The sequence below is a fragment of the Hemiscyllium ocellatum genome, chromosome 26 (genome assembly GCF_020745735.1).
Source record: "Hemiscyllium ocellatum isolate sHemOce1 chromosome 26, sHemOce1.pat.X.cur, whole genome shotgun sequence".
NCBI classification, from domain to species: Eukaryota; Metazoa; Chordata; class Chondrichthyes; order Orectolobiformes; family Hemiscylliidae; genus Hemiscyllium; species Hemiscyllium ocellatum.
The window spans coordinates 39,411,292-39,430,361 of record NC_083426.1 but is presented as its reverse complement, the minus strand read 5'-3'; the positions used below and the strand labels follow the sequence as shown (position 1 = coordinate 39,430,361).

Below are 19,070 nucleotides of genomic sequence, written 5' to 3'. Positions count from 1 at the left end.
GCGGGCTATGATTTGGTGATGCCGGTGTTGGACTGGGCTGTGCAAGTTCAAAAATCACACAACACCAGGTTATAGTTCAACAGGTTTAATGGCGGGGTAGTTCACACTGTAGATCCCCACGCTTTTAAATCATCTGTGGCGGCGATGGACTTGAGCGTTTTTTAAATCGGGCTCCACGCTTTTTCCTTGTTTTTAATGATTTGTTCTGCAGTGAGGCTGCTGACGCAAACCCGCATAATTATTTTATATCGGGGTGTGTTTTGAAGTTTTAAGCTTGGAAAGTATCTGTTCTCACCAGTTGAGTTATTAGACGACCAGACCTCAGTGTTGCAAGGTGGTGGCTTTTGTTTTCCTCTCTGCCTTGCCTTTCTGTTTGTACCCTCAAAGATCGGAAGGAGGTCAGTCAGTCACCACGTGTCTGCACCACTCCTCTGTAGCCCTCCAACCCTTGTGTGTAAACATTCATCTCCTATCCTTTTGAGAGCCTCATTTTGAGCATGTTTCCACCACGCATCCAGGCAAGCATTCCAGACCATATGTACTATTGTGATTAGTCTTTCTCACTTGCTTCTTTTGCAAAGCATCTTTAAAATTGTTTTCCCCTTTATCTACTTTGCCCAGATCTCTTGTAATTTGGAAACTATCAAATCTCCCTTGGGCCTTGCCACAACCCAGGTTCTTCTAAAGGTGCTTTTTCACCCTAGTTTTGAGCTTTATGTATTCAGCTTTGATTTTTCAGTTGTATTTGTTACTTATCACAAACATTCATTCCTCTGTTAAAATTGGTTTCTAACCCTCTCTCACTTAGGGTGCTCTGGATTTTTAAAAAAATTTAATGGGTTGTGGGTGTTCTGGCAAGGCTTGCTTTTTCTTTAAGATGTGAGGGCTCACAAGGCTATTTCTGCAGGTGGGAGGAGGGGAAGAATAAAATGAAAACTAGGCTATTGGGTTGCTTCTAATAATACTTTGGGTACTAGTGGAAATATTGAATGTAAAGCCTCATGGATAGTTTTTATGCAATTTCAACAACATTCTGTAATACAGACAGATGGGAAAGGGTGAAGAGCGACAATGGGTTCAAAGGAAAGAGCCTCCTGTTGAAAGTCTACTTCTGGCCTCCCCATCTGAGAATTCTGCAAAGACCAGTTTAGAGTGCACTCCCAACCTAAAATGACCCAAGGTCACCATTGGTTTAACCTAACTCCTTATCCCAGTCCAGTTCACCAGCCCCTTTCCTGCTGATCATGAATTGAGATTGGTTGTTGTCTTTCTGACCCTAGTTCTGTTTTGTAACCAAAATGGCAAAGAATTAACTTTGTTGTTTAAACTTGCTGGGTGACATTTTAGAAAAAGTTCAATTCTATTGATTTAAATGATCACGTTGTTAGGTTTTAGCATTTAATGAAGTTCATATTTGTAGCAGTGGCAGTCCCTATCTTTGTGAAATTTGGTGATGAGCCCCCACCCAGAGAGAAATTGAAATGTATGTGCTCAGACTATCTCCCATCTTTCTCTTGTCGTTCCCCACCACCACTGCATTCAAGGACGGTTACTGCACCTGTTTTAAAACATTGCTGAGAGTCTTACTGACCTGAAAATAGACCTTCAAATGGAGGTTAAACACCCCTTGGCCTCAACACACTGGCATTTCTGCACATCTCGAGTAGCTTAATTAGGATGTCTCAGAGACGGTGCAGAATGTTCTCATGGGGGAGAGGGGCCAGCAAGAGGTCATTGTCCACATTGGAACCAAGGATATAGGAAGGGAAAAGGTTGAGATTCCAAAGGGAGTTTAGAGTCTTAGGCAGAAATTTAAAAAGGAGGTCCTCAAGGGTATTACACTCAGTGCTATGAGCTAGTGAGGGTAGGAATAGAAGGATAGAGCAGATGAATGCATGGCTGAGGAGCTGGTGTATGGGAGAAGGATTCGCATTTTCGGATCATTGGAATCTCTTTTGGGGTAGAAGTGACCTTAGAAGAAGGACAAAACCACCTAAATTGGAAGGGGACTAACTTACTGGCAGGGAGACTTGCTAGAACTGCTTAGGAGGATTTAAACTAGTAAGGTGGTAGGGGGTGGGGTGGACCCAGGGAGATAATGAGGAAAGAGATCGATCTGAGATGGTACAGCTGAGAACAGAAGTGAGTCAAACAGTCAGGGCAGGCAGGGACAAGTAGGACTAATAAATTTAAACTACATTTATTTCAATGCAAGGGGCTGAACAGGGAAGGCAGATGAACTCTGGGCATGATTAGGAACATGGGACTGGGATATCATAGCAATTACGGAAACATGGCTCAGGGATGGGCAGGACTGGTAGCTTAATGTACCTGGATACAAATGCTACAGGAATGATAGAAAGGGAGGTAAGAGAGGAGGGGAAGTGGCCTTTTTGATAAGGGATAGCATTACAGCTGTGCTGAAAGAAGATATTCCTGGAAATACATCCAGGGAAGTTATTTGGATGGAACTGAGAAATAAGAAAGGGATGATCACCTTATTGGGATTGTATTATAGAGCCCCCCCCCCCCCCCGCACGCGGGCACAAAATAGTCAGAGGGAAATTGAGAAACAAACTTGCAAGGAGATCTGTTATCGGTAAGAATAATAGGGTAGAAATGGTAGGGGATTTTAACTTCCAAACATAGACTGCGATTGCCATAGTGTTAAAGGTTTAGATGGAGAGGAATTTGTGTGTCAAGACAGTTTTCTGATTCAGTATGTGGATGTACCTACAAGAGAAGGTGCAAAACTTGACTTACTCCTGGGAAATAAGGTAGGGCAGGTGACTGAGGTGTCAGTGGGGGAGCACTTTGGGGCCAGCGACCAGAATTCTCTTCTTTTTAAAATAGTGATAGAAAAGGATAGACTAGTTCTAAATTGGAGAAAGGACAATTTTGATGGTATTAGGCAAGATCTTTCAAAAGCTGATTGGAGGCAGATGTTTGCAGGTAAAGGGACGGCTGGAAAATGGGAAGCCTTCAGAAATGAGATAACAACAAGAATCCAGAGAAAGTATATTCCTGTCAGGATGAAAGGGAAGGCTGGTAGGTATAGAGAATGCTGGATGACTAAAGAAATTGAGGGTTTGGTTAAGAAAAAGAAGGAAGCACATGTCAGGTATAGACAGGATAGATCAAGTGAATCCTTAGAGTATAAAGAAAGTAGGAGTATACTTAAGAGGGAAATCAGGAGGGCAAAACGGGGACATGAGATAGCTTTGGCAAATAGAATTAAGGAGAATCCAAAGGGTTTTTGCAAATGTATATTAAGGACAAAATGGTAACTATGGAGAGAATAGGGCCCCTCAAAGATCAGCAAGGCGGCCTTTGTGTGGAGCTACAGAAAATGGGGGAGATACTAAATGAATATTTTGCATCATTATTTACTGTGGAAAAGGATATGGAAGATATAGACTGTGGGGGAAAAAAGATCTTGCAAAATGTCCAGATTACAGAAGAGGAAGTGCTGGATGTCTTGAAATGGTTAAAGGTGGATAAATTCCTAGGGCCTGATCAGGTGTACCCGTGAACTCTGTGGGAAGCTAGAGAAGTGATTGCTAGGGCCTCTTGCTGCGATATTTGTATCATCGATAGTCACAGGTGAGGTGCCAGAAGACTGGAGGTTGGCAAATGTGGTGCCACTGTTTAAGAAGGGTGGTAAAGACAAGTCAGGGTCCTATAGACCAGTGAGCCTGACCTCTGTGGTGGGCAAGTTGTTGGAGGGAATCTTGAGGGACAGGGTGTACATGTATTTGGAAAGGCAAGGATTAATTTGGGCTAGTCAACATGGCTTTGTGTGTGGGAAATCATGTCTCTCAAACTTGATTGAGTTTTTGAAGAAGTAACAAAGAAGATTGATGAGGGCAGCACAGTAGATGTTATCTATGTGGACTTCAGTAAGGCATACGACAAGATTCCCATGGGAGACTGATTAGCAAGGTTAGATCTCATGAATTAAAGGGAGAACTAGCCATTTGGATACTGAAATGGCTCAAAGTTAGAAGACAGAGGGTGTTGGTGGAGGGTTGTTTTTCAGACTGGAGGCCTGTGACCAGTGGAGTGCCACAAGGATCGGTGCTGGGCCTTCTACTTTTTGTCATTTACATAAATGATTTGGATGCGAGCATAAGAGGTACCGTTAGTAAGTTTGCAGATGACACCAAAATTGGAGATGTAGTGGACAGCAAAGAGGGTTATCTCCGATTACAGCAAGACTTAGATCAGATGGGCCAATAGGCAGAGAAGTGGCAGATGGAGTTTAATTCAGCTAAATGCAAGGTGCTGCATTTTGGGAAAGCAAATCTTAGCAGGACTTATACACTTAATGGTAAGGTCCGAGGGAGTGTTGCTGAACAAAGAGACCTTGGAGTGCAGGTTCATACTCCTTGAAAGTGGAGTCACAGGTAAATAGGATAGTGAAGGCGGCGTTTGGTATGCTTTCCTTTATTGGTCAGAGTATTGAGTACAGGGGTTGGGAGGTGATGTTGCGGCTAGGCTGGACATTGGTTAGGCCACTGTTGGAATATTGCATGCAATTCTGGTCGTCTTCCTATCGGAAAGATGTTGTGAAACTTGACACGATTCAGAAAAGATTTACAAGGATGTTGTCTGGGTTGGAGGATCTGAGCGACAGGGAGAGGCCTGACAGGCTGGGGCTGTTTACCCTGGAGCGTCAGAGGCTGAGGGGTGACCTTATAGAGGTTTACAAAATTGAGGGGCATGGATAGGATAAATAGGCAGTCTTTTCCCTGGGGTCAGGGAGGGCATAGGTTTAGAGTGAGAGGGGAAAGATATCAAAGAGACCTGAGGGGCAACTTTTTCACGCAGTGGGTAGTACGTGTATGGAATGAGCTGCCAGAGGATGTGGTGGAGGCTGGTAAGATTGCAACATTTAAAAGGCATTTGGATGTGAATACGAATAGGAAGGGTTTTGAGGGATATGGGCCGGTGCTGGCAGGTGGGATGAGGTTGGTTGGGATATCTGATCAGTATGGACGGGTTGGACCGAAGGGTCTGTTTCCATGCTATACATCTCTATGACTCTATAAGCTATGTTCTTTAATCCTAGGGTTATGAGTCCCATATTTCACAACTAAACTTTCTTAATAGAATTTTGATTAAAAGATCATTTCACAATGCATTTTCAGTCTACGTTTATAATCAAATCTTGCCATTGAAAATTGGGAATTTGGTGATTCCTAATTGCATATCTTCGCCATTTACTGAATTGTCAAGAACATGCCTTGTAAAAGGAACGGGTTGCTAAATGAAAAGTGGATCAAAAACACAAGTTTGCAATTGTTTAGGGATTGCACAAACCTAAAAAAAATAACCTGAGCTTTATAGCTAGTTTTAGTCTCTTGTCAAATTGTTGTTTAATGCTGCCATCTGTTTCTCATCAATTAAGGTATTTATTATGACAATAACCACATTCTCTGAATTTACAGACCAAGTTTCAAGTCCTGGAGAGGTGGTGTAAATAGTTGTCTGTCCAGTTGCCTGTCTTCATCATCGTTGAGAGATTTGAGTCAAAAATAGCATTTCTACCTGGATACAAGGCTCTCCATGGGAATAGGATCGAGGGAGTCATGTTTAACATCTGGTTGGCCTGTGACGATGTTGTTCCTTTAGCAAGGTTAATTTGTCCTTGTTTTTTTTTTGAAGAGGACTTGCAAGAGTCAGATTTTTGCTTGGGATAAGGAACTTTAGTAATGACTAACAGATACTGACAAAGGCAACAATTGGAGAAAAGGCTTTTAGGTTTTCAAAAAAATCAATACAATAAAAGGGGAGTGGCCAGTTCTCCCAGTTCAAGGTTTTTTCCTAGTTTGCTTTTTGTTTTAGCAAGCAGTTTGTTCGAAGCTGCTGGGGAACAAAGGTTCCCTGATCGAGCAGATATTTCTGCCTGTTACTCATGTAAGATCCTGTATTTGAATTTACTTTTTAGCCAAGAGGTGTGTTTCTGGGTATGTTGCAGGGAATTCGAACAGCTCCCTTATTAAGTTGCAGGGATGTCTTGTTGGTTGGGTTTCCAAATAGGTGTTATTTTAAATTCTGTTTTCTTTTCCTGGTATTTATTTCGGTAGTGTGTAAATAAATTCTGTTTTATTTCAAGCCGAGTGGATTGATCAGCTGCATCACTCCTGGAATATCAGCCTATGTCTGCCAAAAACAACCAGAAAATTTAGGATTTGTGTTGCCTTCTTGAAATTAGATTCCCTACAGTATGGAAGCAGGCCCTTCAGCCCAAGTCCACTCCGACCTTCCGAAGAGTATCCCACCCAGATCCATTCACCTACATTATATTTACCCTGACTGTGGACAATTTTAGCACGGCCAATTTGCCTAACCTGCACATCTTTGGATTAGGAAACCAGAGCATGTGAAGGAAACCCACGCAGACACTGGGAGAATGTGCAAACTCCACACAGACAGTCATCCAAGGCGGGAATCAAACCCAGGTCCCTGGTGATGTGAGGCATTTGAGGGGTTTTGGCCTGGTTCATAAATCCTGGATGACCACCTAATTTTAATCTGATTTCGATTTAGGGTTAGGGTTGTTGGACACAAACTCAGTGAGTGATAGGTGTTAGTGTCTTCTGTTCTGGGTGTTGAATTTGGTTTAAACAGTGCTTGGTGTAGTAATGGCTCTTTCAGTCACAGAATTTTCTGGGGATGGAAGAAATGACTTGAGGGGTTTTACAAAAGGTGAACAAGGAAAAGCTGCTGAATTGGCAAAAAGCTGGAGTTAAAATTGCCTGTGTCTCTTGGGGGGGGAGTTGTAGTTACTTCCAGCAATAGCGCAACATTTTAAATTTGCTGGAAATGCCATGAGAACCTCTTGGAAATGGCTTCATCTTCAATTGAAGATGAAGCAGCTTGAATTAGAGGCAAAAGAAAGAGAAAAAGAAATGAAGCATTTTGAATTATGATTTTAAAGCAGAACAAAAAGAAAGAGTTTGAACTTCAGAAGTTGGCACTTAGACAGGAAAGTTGCTTTAAAAAGATGGAACTGAAAGCGGAAGGTAAGCTTAGTGAGGATGAGCAAACCCATGATAGTCAAACGCTTGGTGGACACCTTTTTGAACAAATTCAAGCATTACCTATATTTGTTAAGAAGGATGTGGAAGCTTTTTTGATCTCCTTTTGAGAGGATGGCTAAACAAATGAGGTGACCAGTGACCATGTGGTTTTTTTTTGATACAAACAAAACTTGTGGGTTGAGCTAGTGAGGTATTTGTAGAAGAGGTATCTGGGGAATATGAGGTGAAGAAAGTCATCTTAAACGTGTATGTGCTTCACCCAGAAGCCTACAGACAACATTTCAGGAATCTAAGAATCTGGTCAAACTTCCACTGAGTTTGAAAGGATCGATAAAGTCATTTTGATTGGATAAGGGCATTAGAAATAGAGCAAACCTATCTCTGTTAGAGAAACGATTATTTCTGAAGAGTTCAGACATTTAATACTCGAGATAGTGAGAACTCTTGTGGAAGAGCAGAGAGCTAAAACTGCAAGATTAGCAGCTGAAATGGCTGACTGAGGTGGTTCCGAAATCAGTTTGGCTTCCATCATAAATTTCTATCCGTAAGGGATAGAAATAGGGGAAAAGAGAAATCCTCACATGGTAAGGGAAAAGTAGATCTCGGTGAATATCGTAAGGATAACTTACTACAGGGTTAAAAGGAAACCCATGAAGGGGAAAGAGAAGTTTAAAAAGTTCCAGTGTTTTCACTGCTATAAAGTAGGCCATATAAAATCAGTGTTGTTGAGCTAGGATAAGCACTGATGGTGGATGTAGGAAAACTGGATAAACCAGTGACTTTTGTTGAAGTGGTAATGGAAAGCACAGTGGAGGCTAAAAAGCTGCAGCAGAATGTACAGCCTGGTCAGAGGTTGTTTAAGGAAGAAATGCCAGATCCTCTTAAACCATATACCAGCAAAGGTAAAGTTTACTTGCATAGGCTGGGAGCAGCAGGTTGCAAGGTTACAATATTGAGACCGGATCGTGTCAATCTTCAATATTGAGGAATGAGAAGACATGTGCCTCTGAAGGACTGTTGCTGGAAAAAGTGGTAGTAAGTGGAATTCTTGGTGAGACAAGTGCTCAGCTATGTAGAGTGAGGTTAGTGTCCAGTGTAAAATGGAAAAGTGGTGGTAGGAGTATTGGAAGAACTCTCTGCTCTTGGAATACAATTTGTCCTTGCTAACGATATAGCTAGGTCACAGGTAGGAGTGCTGCCCACTGTGGTTGAAAAGCCAGTGGAAAATCAGGTAACGGAGGTATTACAGGAAGCATATCCTGGGAGTTTTCCTGACTGTGGTAACAAGGTCGCAAAAGTTGAAACAGGAGGAGAAATCAAAGTGTTCAGAAAGTTGACGTGGAATTATCAGAGACCAAGTTTGATTAATTGCTTGAGACAAACCTGGAGCAGATGGATGACAAAGTAGAAATTAACTGCGTTACAACAGAGATGAAAAACTGAAGCAATTGTGTGTAAAACATACATGGAAGAAGAATCTGAATGTCTCCCTGAGTGCTGTTATCTCAAAAATAATGTCTTAACAAGGAAATGGTGACCATTACATAATCAGGCAGATGACCAATGGGCTGATATTGTTCATCAAGTCATGTTACCAGTGCGTTATAGAAAGGTGGTGGTGTGGGAAATACCAGTAGGTGGTCATTTAGGGGTGAGAGAAACTCCAGCTAAAATACAAAAGGATTTTTACTGGCCTGGACTGCATAAAAATGCGGATGAATTTTGCCATACATGTCAGGTAATTGGAAAATCGCAGGCAGTAATAAAATCTGTGCTTTTAATACCCATTTCTGCATTTGAGAAAGCTTTTACAGGAGTTTTAATTGACTGTTTAGGACCCCTAACTAAAACAAAACGTGGGAATCAGTATTTGTTAACAATAATGGATGTGTCCACTAGATTTCCAGAGGTCGTTCCATTAAGCAATGTCAAGGCTAAAAGGATTGTAGAAGAGTTACTCAAATATTTTACTGGATATGGACTAGCCACAGAGACCATCAGATCAAGGGTCAAAATTTACATTTAAAATTATTCAAGGAAGTTATGGACACCTTGGGAATAAAGCAATTCAAATCTTCTGCGTACCATCCAGAATTGTAGGGAGTATAGAAAGGTGGCATTAGACATTAACGATCACATTGAGGGCTTATAGTACAGAATATCCAGCTGATTGGGATAAAGTAATTTGTTTAATTTTTGCCATCCGAGATGCAACAAATGAATAACCAAATTCAGTCCATTTGAATTTGTTTTTGGGCATGAGGTGAGATGACCAATAAAATTAATGAAGGAGAAATTGGTGAGTCAGAATTCAGAGACCGCATATTTGGACTATGTCAATTTTAGGGAACGGTTAAATATAACGGGAATTGGTGAGGCAACATTTCAAAAAAAATCACAGTATACAATGAAACAGGAGGCAGACAAGAAATCAAGACGTGCAATTTTGCTGATTGAGATTCAGTTCCAGTGATAGGTGAACCTTTTTTAAATGCAAGGTTTAGTGGACCTTATCAAGTCAAGGAGGTTGAGTGAGGTGAACTATTTGATAAGAACTTCAGACAGGGAAAAATGTGTCATGTCAATATGTTCAAAGGGTATTTTGATAGGGAAGGAAAGCAAAAGAGAATGTGTTATTGGTCACAACACTGAAGAACCAAGTTCAGAGGATTCTGAATTATGCACTCAAATTAGATTGTCCAATGAGGAAGATGTCAAAAATTGGGATAAATTGAGTTACCTACCATGGGAAAATCGAATGACTTGAAAGAGTTATTACTATCACATGGGAAGATGTGTGGAAATAAACTGAGAAATACTAATTTTAATTATGCATTATGTAGACATAGGAATTGCTGTTCTGATTGGGCACGATCCTTATAGACAATCCTCAAATTGGCACAGGCTCAAAGAGAGATTGAACACCTACTCCAAGTCAACATAATCGAAGTGATTTGCAGTGATTAGAGCTCACCCATAGTAATGTTGCCAAAACCAGAGTCTACACAGAACCATTGTACCCAATCTCAAAGTCAATCTGTTACAAAATTGGATCTATGTGTTCAATTTCACATTTGGACGACTGTATTTGAAAGGTGGGACAAGCAGCTTATGTTTCTAAGTTGGACTTGGAGGACACTGGCATGTGCCTCAAAGACTTTTTTTGTTTTTTGTAGTGCTGATTGGAATGTATCAATTTAAATTTATGCCATTTGAAATGAAAAAAGTGCCAGCACCTTTCAAAGACTAACCAATAGTCTTTTCCGGGTTACCCAATTGAGTAGTTAATATTGGTGATTTTTTTTTGTCCCACGTGGAAGGAACATTTGCAACTTCAAGAGACTGTGTTCCTGTTAGGTTGAAAGGTTAGGCTGGCAGGTGTAGGGAATGCTGGATGACTCGAGAAATTGAGGTTTTGGTTAAGAAAAAGAAGGAAGCATATGTTAGGTATAGACAGCAGAGATCAGGAGTATACTTTAAGAAGAAAATCAAGAAGACAAAGAGGGGTCATGAGAGTTTTGGCAAATAGGGTTAAAGAGAATCCATAGGGATTTTATAATTGCATTGAGGACAAAAGGGGAACTAGGGAGAGAACAGGGCCCCTCAAAGATCAGCAAGGCAGCCTACGTGTGGAACTGCAAGAGATGGAGGTATTACTAAATGAGTATTTTGCATCAGTGTTTACTCTATGGAAGGACATGGAAGATACAGAATATGGGGCAATAGACGGTAACATCTTAAATTCTCCATATTACCGAGGAGGAAGCACTAGACGTACTAAAATGTGTAAAGGGGGATAAATCCGCAGGACCTGATCTGATGTACCCTAGAACTCTGGGGGAAGCTAGGGAGATGATTGCTGGGCCCCTTTCTGAGATATTTGTCACCAATAGTCACAGGTGAGGTGCTGGAAGACTGGAGATTGTGTCTACCGTGGTGCCACTATTTAAGAAAGGTGGTAAGAAAAAGCCAGAGAAGTATAAACAAGTGAGCCTGACGTCAGTGGTGGGCAAGTAGTTGGAGGGATTCCTGAGGGACTGGGTTTACATGTATTTAGAAAGGCAAGGGCTGATCAGGGATAGTTTTTATTTGTTACTTCCTTCAAAGAGGATTGATGGCAGAGCAGTGGACGTGATTTAAATGGACTTCAGTAAGAGTTTGACAAGGTTACTCATGGTAGACTGGTTAGCAAGGTTAGCTCACCTGGAATACAGGGACAACTAGCCATTTGGAGGCAGAAGACAGACTGTGATGATGATGGAGGATTGTTTTTCAGACTGGAGGACTGACCAGTGGTGTGTCACAAGGATTAGTGCTAGGAACACTGCATTTTATCATTTATATAAATGATTTGGATGTGAACATAAGAGGTATAGTTAGAAAGTTTGCAGATTACACCAAAATTGGAGGTGTAGTGGACAGCGAAGGGTAATGACTGAGGCGTTTGGTATGCTTTCCTCTGTTGTCAGTATTGAGTATAGGAGTGAGAGATCATTAGATTACTTGCAGTGTGGAAACAGGCCCTTCGGCCTAACAAGTCCACACTGACCTGCCGAAATGCAACCCACCCAGACCCAATCCCCTACACTTACCCCAAATACCTAACACTACGGACAATTTAGCATGGCCAATTCACCGAACCTGCACATTTGTGGACTGTGGGAGGAAACCAGGGCACCCGGAGGAAACCCACGCAGGCACGGGGAGAATGTGCAAACTCCACACAGTCAATCGCCTGAAGCGGGAATTGAACCTGGGTCTCTGGTGCTATGAGGCAGCAGTGCTAACCACTGTGCTGCCCAGATCATGTGGCTGGACAGGACATTTGTTAAGCCACTTCTGGAATATTGTGAAATTCAGGTCACCCTCCTATGGGAAGAATGTTGTCAAACTTGTAAAATCTTTTCTAAACCTTTTTAAGGCTACTGCCAGGGTTGCAGTGTTTGAGTTATTGGAAAAGGCTGAATAGGCTGGGGCTGTTTTCCCTAGAGTGTCAGAGGCTAAGGGATGACCTTATTGCTGTTTTAGAAAATTGAGGGGCTTGGATAGACAAAATATCAAAGGTCTTTTCCCTGGGGTGGGAGAATCCAGAACTAGAGGGCTTAGGTTTAGGGTGAGAGGGGATAGATTTAAAAGGGATCTAACGGGCCACTTTTTCAGTGTGGTGTGTGTATGGAATGAGCTGCCAGGGGAAATGGTGCAACTGTACCAGCCTTCAATGTTTAAAAGGCATCTGGATGTGTGTATGAACAGGAAAGGTTTAGAGATATGTGCTAACTACTGGCATGTGGGACTAGATTAATTTTCATTTGGTATGAACGAGTTGGATCAAAAAGTCCGTTTCCATGTTGTCGATCCCTATCACTGCTGATGCATTGTCAAGCCTTGGATGAGAAACTGAGGCTTTCGGTGGCATGAGTAAATGGATCAAAATAGAATGTATGGTGCGCGGTTATAGTTAGAACATTAGAACATTACAGCGCTGTATATGCTCTTTGTCCCTCGAAGTTGAAGAGTGTGCTGCTGGAAACGCATAATTTGTCAGGCAACATCTGAGGAGCTGGAGAATTGATATTTTGGGCGGAAGCCCTTCATAAGGAATGTGACTTGTGGGCCAAGGGGGCTGAGATGAAAGAAGGTTGGCTGGGTAAAGGTACCTGGAAATGTGATAGATGATGGTTGGGGTGAGTGATAGGTGGAAAGGAAGATGGACAAGTAGGACCGTTTCATGAGAGTGGTGCTGATTTGGGAGGCTGGCACTGGAATGAGATGGGAGAGGGGAAATTGGCAAATTTGGTGAAATTCCCATTGATCCTGTGTGGTTGGAGGGTCTCAAGGTTGAAGATGAGGCGTTCTTGCTCCAGGTGTTGGGTGGTGGTTTGGGTTTAAGTATGGAGGAAGCCCAGGACCGTATGTCTTTGGAGGAGTGGGAGGGGGAGTTAGTTCAGCGACAGGGCGATGAGGTTTGGTTGGTGTGGGCATCCCAGAGATGTTCTCTGAAACGATCTGCAAGTTGGCATCCTATTTCCCTAATGTAGAGGATACTACAGCGGGTACAACGGATGCAGTAAATGAGGGGTACAGGTAAAGTTCTATTGAATGTGGAATGGTTCTTTTGGGGCCTTGGTGGGAAGGGGGGGTGGGGGGGGGAGAAGAGGTGTGGACGCAGGCTTTGCACTTCTTGCAATGGGAGGGGAGGATGGGTTGGATGGGGACGTGGACCTGACGAGGGAGTCTGGGAGGGAATGGTCTTTCTGAAATGCAGATAGAGGTGGGGAGGGAAATATCTCTTGTGGGGTTGTTTGTAGGTGGCAGAAATTATGTAGGATGATGCAGTGTATCTGGAGGTTGGTGGGTGTAAGGTGAGGATCTGGGGGTTCTGTTCTTGTTGCAGTTGGAGGGGTTGGGTTCATGGGCAGAACTGTGGGATGTGGAGTCATGTTGAAGGGCATCGTTGACTATGTGGGAGGGGAAATTGCTGTCTTTGAAGAAAGAGGCCATCTGAGATGTTCTATGGTAGAATTGGTCTTCCTGAGAGTGGTTGAGGCAGAGGAATTGGGAATAAGGGATTAAGTTTTTACAGGAGGCGGGGTGGGAGGAAGTGTAATCTAGGTAGCCTTGGGAGTCTGGTTTGTAGTAGATGTCTGTCTTGGGATCCTCCAACCACATGGGATCAATATGATTTCACCAGTTCCATTTCCCCTCCCCTCCCACCTATCCCAGTCCCAACCTCCAACTCTGCACCGGCCTCTTGAATGGTCCTACCTGTCCATCTTCCTTTCCACCTATCTGCTCCACCCTCCTCTCCAACTTATCACTTTCACCCCCACCTTCATATATCTATTGCATCCCCAGCTACCTTCCCAACCCAACTCTGTTATCTCTCAGCCCCCTTGGCCCTCAAGTCTCACTCATAATGAAGGGCTTATGCCTGAAATGTTGACTGTCCTCGGATGCTGCCTGATTGGCTGTGCTTTTCCAGCACCACATGTTTCGACTGATCTCCAGCACCTGCAGTCCTTACTTTCTCATTGCATGGTTATAGTTGGTGTGATGTATATGTATTGTAGTGTCCTATGTAAGATTGAGGTTTTAAAATGAAGCCATCTGTGGATATCTTTTTGGTTTTTTTTGTAAAGAAGACAGGTGTTCCTTTAAGAAGGTTATGTTGTCCTTGGTTGTTTTTTTTTTTGTTTTTGAAGAGGGTTTGTAAAAGGTAGAGATTGCGATTTATCTGGGATTAGGGACTTTTGTTAATGGCTAATAGATACTACCTAAGACAACAATCAAAAGGCTTTTAGGTCTTTTTTTAAAACACTTGTACCATAAAAAGGGAGTGGTCGGTTCTCCCAGATCAGGATTTTTCCTGGTTTGGTTTTGGTTTGAGCAATCTGTCTGATTAAAGCTGCTGGGCCACAAAGGCTCCCTGATTAAACAGATGTTTCTGGCTCTTTTGCTAGCTCCATCTCTCCACTCTACATCTGCTGGAAACGTTGCTCATTTTCTTGCATGCTGTCTTGCTCACTGGCTGTCTGCCCTACATCTGCTAGAGCACCTAAATTTTTTTTTCTCTCGCTCTTGCTCTCTCCTTACAAGTGCCTAAAACATCTACAAATGTCAGGCCCTGGGCTACCTCCTTTAATGTTTTAAGCCGGTCTGGCCTGGTCCATAACAGCCCCACAAATTCATGAATATCATGAGCAGCAGTTCTGTCTGGTCAATGTTGAGAACAGTTGTCCTGCTTTAATTGGATGTTGAAGGGAAATGGTCTAGTTACAGTGAAACAATTTGTAGCCTCCAGAAAGATTGTGGCTGGGTGAAGTGATTGTAGTTTTTAACACTTTATTTAGAACTACTGAGATCAGAAGTGTTTCATAATGAACTCTGCAGGCAGAAGTTAAGCTAGTCAATCTGACAAATTGCTAGTTTTTGGTTTGCAGAATTAACATAACCATCTACAATGGAGAAACCTGCCAGAGAATAGTAGTCCTCTGATTAGCTTGTTTAATTTTAATTAGAATGGCGATAAGGAGAAAATTCTTCAGACAGAGTGGTGAATCTATGGAATTCACTGCCACAAAAGGCTGTGGAGGTCAGGTCTTTAATTCTGAGAGGTTCTTGACTATCCAAGGGATCCAAGGACTACAGGGAGAATGGGGCTGCAAAACTTATCAGCCATGATTGAATGGCAGATCAGACTTGATGAGCTGAAGTTAGGCCATACAGCCTCTATGTCCAATGGGCTTTATCTGGGATGCTTATGAGCATAGATATTATAAAGACTCCAGGATTTTCTCTGCTCAAGAGTATATATTTATGTATTTGTGGCGTATCTAGAGTAGGGCTCATTTCAGTTGTAATGGAAAATCTTGGGCTGGTTACTAAGTTTACAATTAACAGAAATTAACAAGCAGTACACTAAGTGGATAAGAATAAGAGTATGTGGAAATTTTAATCTGTTCACATTTTTCAAAATAAAATTTTACCTTCAAATGCTGAGCATGCAAGATATCTTCTCCTATTAGAGAAAATATCTTTTGGGAAGTATCAAGGGTTTATAGACTTAATATAATGAACTTTATTCAGCAAATAATTAGGAACATTGGGTAATAGGTCAATAAGTAGGTGGTAGGATAGTGAAGGAGATGTTTGGTATGCTTGTTTTTATTGGTCAGTGCACGGAGTATAGCAGTTGGGAGCTCACGTAGCTGTACAGGATATTGGTTAGGCCACTCTCTGAATACTCAGTGTAGTTCTGGTGTCCCTGCTATAGGAAGGATGTTGTGAAACCTGACTGGGTTCAAAAAGATCTTCCAAGGATGTTGCCAGGGTTGGAGGGTTTGAGCTATGTGGAGAGGTTCAGCAGGCTGGGGCTATTTTCCGTGGAGTGTCAGAGGCTGAGGGGTGTCCTTCTAAAGATGTATAAAGTCATGAGGAGCATGGACTAGTAAATCTTTTCCCCAGGGTGAGGTTATTCAAACCTAGAGGGCATAGGTTTAAGGGGAGAAGAGAATAATTAAGTGACCTAATGGGGCAACGTTTTCACGGAGAGGGTGATGCGTGTATGGAATGAGCTCCCAAAGGAGGTGGTGGAGGCTGGTATAATTGCAAGATTTAAAAGGCATCCGGATGGGTACATGAATAGGAAGGGTTTAGAAGGATATGAGCCAATTGGGACTAGATTAATTTAGGATATCTGGCATGGACAAGTTGGACTGACAGGTCTGTTTCCATTCTGTACATCTGAATATATAACTGGTGCAGGTATGTTAGTTAGGTACAAAGGGCTGCTTGGCCTCCTTCTGCACTGTCTGAATTGAGTTTCTTTTTAATGGATGAAGGTTTTTATCTAATCAATTTTTGATGTTTTGTACTCGTGCAGGTATTCCTTTTAATCTCTCCCTGGTTTTGTTAAACGTTTAACAAATCAGTGAAGATATTTTATTTGTCTGAATGTTATCCTGCTTTCCAGTGGTATTCATGTGGTAAGGTCCTTTTGTCATCTCTTATCAGTTGTATGGTTCCAGTACTTCTCCTATAAATAACATTTTATTTTGACACTTGTGATGCATGTCTCTTTCCTTGCCTTCTTTTCAGTGTTTTGTAAACTGTCTATGTCTTTTGTTGTCTGTGCATGTTTTCTCTGCTTGATTTTTTAAAAATGGTTATTTCCTATGCGGTTATATTTTCAATTTGTTTGTGATGGATTTTTATAAAGAGACTTTTAAAAAGCAACTGAAGATAGTTGCTTGAAGTTATTACTTACTGAAATGGGGTTACAGGAACCAATGGGTACATGGGAGCCACTGATTGTTTTAAAATAAGGATTCTGATTTCCTGGAGACAGCAATGGGTGGCAACCATAAATAGGTAACATCATTTTCTCTAGTTTGTGCACGAAAAATAATTGTACATAGGCATGTTGCTCTTTAGTCACTTCCTACATGAATAGGAAAGGTTTAGAGGGATATGAGCCAAGTGCTGGCAAATGGGAGTAAAACATTTTCAATTGTGAAATCTTTACAAGCTAGTAGTAGGAAGTTGAAATCTTAACTAGTGTAATTTATACAGCTTTGAACTATTTATTTCTTAGAGTAGGAATGCTTGGTTTATAGAAAATTTGGAATGTGCTGTGAGGTCTCAAAGATCCTCCAAAGAAAATCCACAGCAAATGAAAGCCATCCTTTTCAGTCTTGAGTCCATATAAATCCTCTGATTGTCCTCTCTGGGCTAGTAATGAAGGTTTAACTTGAGAATCTTGACATGCATTTCAACATTTTCACATTATTTCAAATTTAATGTTTTCCAGAAACTTTGTCTGTGGCGTTTGCAAATGGGGACATAGCTGCTATTATTCACATGACCTTTCTATGCTGAAGTCGTCCCAGATCTGCAAACACTATTTGAATGGATTTTGCTTCTATGGAAACAGTTGCAGGTTTGTTTGGTCACTTGGAGAAATTCATAATGTTTATTTTGGGCTTGCTCTTTGTTAGAGTTTGCATATGTAAAATTTTATTACATAAGCATACTTTTGTGCTTCACATGTTGAATATTTATTTTGCATTAGTGACTGTATTGTAAATTTAATATGCATTCTGTGCCAGCAGGAAAAGTGATTTGAAGTGGACAGTTGCAGTACAGACTGAAACATTTTAGGTTGAGCTAGTACGTATCTACCTTTAATGTAGAAACATTTTACATATCTGACTAATATTGTATCCTACCATTTTCAACTACTTTCATCAATTATCTTTTTTCCCCATCATAAGGTCAGAATAGGGGATGTTCACAAACACTGTTCGTGATGCTAGATACTGAAGCTGTCAGTGTCTAAATGCAGCAGTAGTATCCAGGTTTGGGCTGACAGGTGTCACAGTAACATCATGCGATAGAAGTACCACGCAATGACTGTCTGTCTTTAAAAGAGAACTTAACCATTACCCCTTGACATCCAGTGGTTAACCGTTACTGAATCCCCCACAATCAAAGTCCTGTAAGGTTACTGTTGACCAGAAACTAAGCTGAACCTGTCATGTTAATACTGTGGCTACAAGAGCAGATTGGAGGGTAGGAATTCCATGGTGTGTAATTCTCCTCCTGACTTCTGTGTCGGTCATCTAAAGGCATAAATCAGGAATGTATGGAATACTTCCCACTTACTTGGGTGAGTGCTGTTCCAACAACACTCCAGAAGCTTGATAGTACGCTGTATAAAATAGCCTGTTAGATTGACGGTGTTCCATTTCCTTTTCCACCAGATCACAATAATGGCATTGTGTACTAAGGCTCCTTGGACAGCACCTTCTAAACTAAACCTCTGACACCTAGTAGGACAAGGGCAGCAGATGCAGTGGACACCCTTGCAGGTTTCACTCTAAGCCACTCGCCATTCTGACTTGGAACCATAGCACTTTTCTTTGCCACAGTTACTGGATCAAAATCCAAGAACTCCTCCTTGACAACTTTGCTGGATGTAACTATAGTAAATCCAGAGGATAGCTCGCTATCTTGAGAGCAACTAGGGATGGATAACAAATTCTGGCACAGTCAGTGAAGCACTCATCCCACTTATTTTCCACCCCTACCCGTGACCAGAACTGTACTGACTGTGTACAATAGGGATATCCCTATTGTCTTTGAATACTACCACAGTGTTGTAATTCAAACTTAGTGATGATATACTGATGTCTTCTGAATGAAGTCGAACTTCCATAAACACTCCTCCATCTCAAATCTGTTCAATGATAAGTACACAATTCAATGTGTATGATTTGCTTAGCTTTCAGATACTTCCTCCAATGAGAAGCTAAGTGTTCTGAAGCTGGATTTGATTGAATGTTTGGGGTAATGTGCTCGTAATTTTATTCTGGCCTACATTTTTGATGATGGCCAATTTTATTTTTAAAAAAAATTCCATTTTCAAAATGAATACATCTTCCCCTTTCAATTGTTACACTGTTGTTCTTGGAATGTGCTGCGGGGGATCTATATAATTGTAGTTTGGTTAAACTGATTTATATG

At 41.6% G+C, this 19,070-nt stretch overlaps 1 protein-coding gene across 2 annotated transcripts in view; it reads left to right on the top strand.

Moving 5' to 3' along the window:
- mkrn4 (makorin, ring finger protein, 4) overlaps positions 1–19,070 on the top strand; it is a 34,441-nt gene that overhangs the window by 494 nt on the left and 14,877 nt on the right. For both annotated transcript variants that reach the window (XM_060845165.1, XM_060845166.1), the window contains exon 2: positions 17,356–17,484. In XM_060845165.1, the coding sequence (XP_060701148.1) occupies positions 17,356–17,484 (129 nt within the window). The remainder of the gene's footprint in view (positions 1–17,355; positions 17,485–19,070) is intronic.